This window comes from Arachis hypogaea, chromosome 2 (assembly GCF_003086295.3).
Source record: "Arachis hypogaea cultivar Tifrunner chromosome 2, arahy.Tifrunner.gnm2.J5K5, whole genome shotgun sequence".
Lineage (NCBI taxonomy): Eukaryota > Viridiplantae > Streptophyta > Magnoliopsida > Fabales > Fabaceae > Arachis > Arachis hypogaea.
In genome coordinates, this window is record NC_092037.1 from 64,547,854 (window position 1) to 64,553,706 (window position 5,853).

The 5,853-nt window shown below is 44.8% G+C and overlaps 1 protein-coding gene across 1 annotated transcript; it reads right to left on the bottom strand.

The window, feature by feature from the left end:
- Positions 1 to 2,327: 2,327 nt before the first annotated feature.
- LOC140177052 (uncharacterized) lies at positions 2,328 to 4,748 on the bottom strand. The gene is made up of 2 exons (XM_072209426.1): positions 3,789 to 4,748; positions 2,328 to 2,834 (listed from the first exon to the last, which is right to left on the bottom strand). The coding sequence occupies exons 1-2, from the start codon at positions 4,746 to 4,748 to the stop codon at positions 2,328 to 2,330; spliced, it is 1,467 nt and encodes a 488-aa protein (XP_072065527.1).
- Between the last annotated feature and the right edge of the window lie 1,105 nt (positions 4,749 to 5,853).

The window sequence follows — 5,853 nt, forward strand, 5'->3', positions numbered from 1 at the left end:
AGGATTGAATCTTTGATTAGCATAGATCTTCCCACCTAACCTATATAATGACCTATACAATTAAGTACTAATCTAACTACCCATTCTTCACTTTTTCTCATACTCATGCACTTTCTTTTTTTTTTTTTTACTTCATTACACTTATGCATTGATTCTTATTGAGCTTCACTTTGGGGCATTTTGTCCCCTTTATGCTTTTTTTTCTTTCTTTCTTCTCTTTTTTTCTTTTTCACGTTTATTTCTTTTTCTTTTCATTTTTTTTCTTTCTTTCAAACTATACACAAGAACATCAATGCATAAGGTTTTACAATTGATCAATACATGAGTATGTTCCCAATTTCTAAACATGAACGTGTACTACCCTTTTTTATCCCATCCAATGTTCCCAAGCCTCACCAACTTTGAATGATAAACACTCTCACTAGCCTAGGCTAATCAAAGATCCAAACAAGGACTTTTCATTGTTTTCCGCCTTAGGCTTGTAATGTGCTAAAATGGGAATAAGTTGGTTAATCATAGGCTCAACTTGGCTAACGAAGGAATATAAAAGGGTTGGCCATTTGGATAAGTGAGCTCATGAAGTGATGGCCTCAATCATATAAATGCATAAATACAAGAAATAAATGGACATATAGAATCAAGCAAATCAAGGATCATAATCATAGAAAGAGAGCAATTTCACACAAGAATGGAAAATAAGTGGTTATAAAATGTAACCACATCAATAGGCTCAAGTCTCACAAGCTTGTGTTCTCAATTCAATACATGCTTCACAAAGTATGAAATTCAAGCAAGTTTCACCAAAAATTTCAATCAATATCAATTGGATAAATGCCCTATATTTAAGCTTCTTGAAAAAATCTCAATGTTTGACTAAGCATCGTTGTGATTGAAAAATCCAAAAATTTCCTTAGTTTACCCTTTTCTTTTTTTTTTTTACTTAAAACCAATTTCTTATGCAAAAAAGGTGACTAGGTATTTGCAATTCAAAGTATGATTTTTAATCACAACCACAAACTAAAAGGACGATAAGCAAAAGTGCATAAAGAAAAAATCCAACTAAAAGTATGAAATCTAAAAATATCCAAAAATATCCAAAAGCATCAAAATATCTAAAATCCAAAATAAGCAATAAAAGTATCCATAGTAACTAAAAATGCATCAAAATATATACAAAAGATATGCAGAATAGGATAACTAGGAAAGTGTTGAAAAATTCACCGGTCCCCAAATAATGCTACCGGTGCCCTCCCCACACTTAAGATCAAGCATCGTCCTCAATGCTAAACCGGAGGATCAGTGGGAGGTACAACGATAGGCTCTGGCTCAGACTGAGGCTCTGGGACCGGCTCCTCATGAGGCTGATCTGGCTCTGTGGTCTCCGGAGCAACCGGAGGGGCATCTTGCTGAATCGGGGCCTCCGCATCCTCCTCCTGATGATGCCATTTTGATGATTAGTTTTTTGACGGTTTAGAATTTCACTAATGAAATCTTGTTGTAAAGTATAGTTTCTAAACCAAACAATAATCCTTTCATACAAAAAGTTGTTTGTCACTAGTACAAACCCCTAAAATTTATAAACCGAAGTATTTAAACCTCGGGTCGTTCTCCCTAGGATTTACAATAAAGTGTCTTGTTATTTGTTGTGAATTATTTTGGGATTTTGGATAAGAAGCATGAAAAGTAAATGGTAATGAAAAATAAACTAACAACTAACAAAGCTCTTGGCAAGATGTGAGAACTAGAAATCCTATCCTAGTTACCTTTCTCAATTGTGATGAGAATTGTTCATTACTACCACTTAGTTAACCTCTAATCGTGGAGGAAAGTCAAGTGGATGAATCAATTTGACGTAGGAAATGATTTCTTATGTTTTGTATAACTTCATGAAACTTTTGTAAGTTGTTTTGTTTAACTCTCGTGAACAATAGTTTTTTGGGTCGTTTGCCCGTCTTACTGTAGTTAATACTTTCCTGTTCATCTGGTTGTGTCGCCATTTATATTCACCGTTATTGGTTTGTTGTTCACACTCGTTTTACCGTATTGATGGTATTCTGGCTGAGCCAGGTCGTGGCTTTTTAGTGTAGCCGTTTGCTATTGCGATAGTTGACGGGCTCCCGGGGTGATCAGTCCTGGGGCCGCATGTCATCGTCGCGTTGTGCGGAGTTCATTTGCGCAATGGATTGTCCAAGAAAAGTGAACAAAACAAAACTTTTGACAAGTATATTTTAGTCGGTAATTGCACAAAAGGTCTATAAGCCATGGCGAAAAGTACAATTTCATGGATTGACTACTTAGCTTGATTGGTCGGTAAATCGTCACGCGTGCTAGGAGTAAAACCTTCTCAAGTTGTTCGCGTTCCACGTTCTTGGGATCTCTTTGCCATTGAGCCTTTCCAACTTGAAGGCGCCTTTGCCAATCACCTCTTTAACTCTGTAGGGACCTTCCCAGTTTACTGTCAGTTTGCCCTCTCCCGGGGTCAGCAAGCCGATGTCGTTACACCTTAGGACGAGGTCGTTTGGTTCAAACTCTCTTCTGAGCACTTTGGTGTTGTAGCGCAGGGCCATTCTTTGCTTCAGTGCTGTTTCCGTCAGGTGGGCCATCTCTCTGGATTCATCTATTAGGTCCTTCTCCACAGCTTCCCCCACTCCCTTCAAAAGTAGTCGTGGGCTCAGCTCCCCGATCTCCACGGGTATTACCGCGTTTAACCCGTATGTTAGTCGGAAGGGGGTCTCCTTAGTGGATGACTGCTTGGTTGTGCGGTAGGACCAGAAAACTGAGGCGAGCTCGTCGGCCCAAGCACCTTTTTTTATCATCCAGCCGCTTCTTAAGTCCTAACAGGATGATTTTGTTTGCGGACTCAACCTGTCCGTTTGTTTGGGGGTGTTCCACTGAGGAGAACTTCTGTCTTATACCCAGGCCGGTGAGGAACTCCGTGAACTTTTTGTCGGTAAATTGTGTCCCGTTGTCCGAGATAACGACCTCCGGGATGCCGAACCATGTTATCACTTGCCTCCACATGAACTTCCTTCAATTGGATGAGGATATGCTGGCCAGGGGCTCGGCCTCTATCCATTTGGTGTAGTAGTCAATGGCGACTATGAGGTACTTGACTTGTCTTGGACCAACCGGGAAGGGCCCCAAGAGGTCGACTCCCCATTGTGAGAATGGCCGGGAAGACGTTAACAAGCTTAGCTCGAAGGCCAGTGCTTTGTGAAAATTGGCGTTCTCTTCACACTTGACGCACTTTCTAATGAATTCTTTAGAGTCTACCATCATTGATGGCCAATAGTATCCAGCTCGGATTAATTTTCTTGCTAGGGCTTTGCCCCCTATGTGATAGCCGCAACACCCTTCATGGACTTCCCTGAGGACGTAGTCCGTTTGGTCGGGGTGTAGGCATTTCAATAGGGGCTGGTTGAGTCATTTTCTGAACAACTGACCCTGGATGATCGCGTACTTGGCTGCTTCCCTTCTCAGTTTCTTAGCATCTTTTTTGTCGTCGGGGAGCTTGCTGTTTTCTAAGAAGCTGGTGATGGGGTCTAACCATGAGGGGCTTAGCCTTGACAGGTGCAGAGTACTGATGGCTCCCTCATCATACCTTGGATGAGAGATCGGTTGCCTTCTCCCGATTTTGTGCTGGCTAGTTTTGATAGGAGATCTGCCCGTGTGTTCCTTTCTCTTGGAACGTGGTGGATCGTGACCTCCTCAAACTTCTGGCTCAAATCCTTGACTTTCTCTAAGTACTTTTGTAGTAGCGAGTCCCTGGCTTGGTAGCTCCCGTTTACTTGGGAGGTGACGACTTGTGAATCGCTGCATATTTCCAACCTTGTCGCTCCAACTTCCGTTGCTAGGGCTAAGCCCCCTATGAGGGCTTCGTATTTTGCTTGGTTGTTCGAGACGGGGAATTCAAACTTGATCGACTGCTCGTATACGACCCCGGCTGGGCTTTCTAGGATAATCCCGGCGCCCCCGGACGTCTGATTGGAGGCTCCATCCACGTGGAGCCTCCACCGTGTGCCCGTCTCTTCGGTTGGATCTCCTGTCACTTCTACCAGGAAGTCTGCCATCGCTTGCGCCTTGATTGCTTGCCGGGGTTCAAATCGTATGTCATATTGGGAGAGTTCAATGGACCAAGTCATCATCCTTCCCGCCAAATTGGGTTTTTGAAGTACTTGTCGGATTCCTTGGTCCGTCCTTATGACAATCTGGTGACCTTGGAAATATTGTTTTAACCTCCGCGAAGAGGTCAAGAGTGCCAGAGCTAGCTTTTCCAGTTTGTTGTACCTTAGTTCCGCCCCTTGTAGGGCTCTGTTCATGAAATAGACTGGCTGTTGAGCCCTTCCTTCTTCTCGTATCAAAACCGTGGCCATGGCTTCTCTTGTTATGGTGAGGTATAGGTATAACGGCTCCCCGGCCTTTGGCTTCCCGAGCACAGGGGGTGTTGCTAGGATTTCCTTGAAGTGTCTAAAAGCTTCCTCGCATGCGGGCGTCAATTCAAATGCTATCCCTTTCCTCATGAGGTTAAAGAAGGGTAGGGCTTTTGTTGCCGAAGCTCCGAGAAAACGGGATAACGAGGTGAGTCGACCTGCCAATCTCTGGACGTCCTTGACATAACCCGGACTCTTCATCTGGAGTATCGCTTGGCATTTCTCAGGGTTGGCTTCTACCCCCCTTTGGGTTATCATAAATCCTAAGAACTTTCCAGCTTCCATGGTGAAGGCACATTTGAGGGGATTGAGCCTCATACCGTGTTGTCGGAGAGACGCGAATACATTTGCCAGGTCATTCAGGAGGTCGTCGGGTCGCGCAGTCTTCGTGAGGATGTCGTCTACATAGACTTCCACTGTCTTGCCTATGAGGTCGTGAAATATTTTGTTCATCAGCCTTTAGTATGTTGCCCCTGCGTTTTTTAGGCCGAACGGCATCACCCTGTAACAGAAGGTTCCCCCAGGCGTTATAAATGCTGTCTTGTCGTCGTCGGGTCGGTGCATCGGTATCTGATTGTAGCCGGAGTAGGCATCCATGAAGCTCAGATACCGGTAGCCCGCCGCCGTGTCGACGAGTGCATCTATGTTGGGGAGGGGGAAACAATCTTTAGGGCATGCCTTGTTGAGGTTGGAGTAGTCTACGCACATTCTCCATTTGCCGCTGTGCTTTTTTACCAGAACTACATTCGAAAGCCAGGTCGAGTAGTCTAGTTCCCGTATGAAACCTGCTTCTAAGAGGTTAGCCGTCTGCCTGGCCACCTCCTCTGCCCTCTCCCGCGACATCTTTCTCCTTCTCTGGGCTACTGGGCGGGCTTTCGATTTGACGGCTAGGTGGTGTGACATGACTTTGGGGTCTATGCCCGGCATGTCGGCCGGTGTCCAGGCGAACAAATCCCCATTGGCCCTGATCATTTCTACCAGAGGCTCCTTCAATTCATGTGGAAGGTTTCTATTGACAAACGTGAACTTTTCCTCCGTGTCACCGATCCTGAACTTTTCTAGGTCCCCATCTGGTTCCGGTCTGGGCTTGTCGTCAACCCTAGCATCTAAGTCAGCCAGGAACACCCCCGACGCCTCTTTAGATTTCTTCCTTAGGGAGAGGCTGGCATTGTCGCAAGCGACCGCCGTTTCTAGATATCCCCCTATGGACCCTATAGATCCGTCGTCGGTAACAAACTTCATGACTAGTAGCTTTGTGTTGATTATCGCTTCAACATCGTTAATCGTCTTCCTCCCCAAGATGATGTTGTAGGCTGTGGAATCTCGGAGAACCACGAACTCAGCCATTGCCGATCTTCGGCCTTGAGCCTGTCCCACGGAAATCGGCAGGGATATCACTCCATCTGGCTTGATGAAGTGGTCG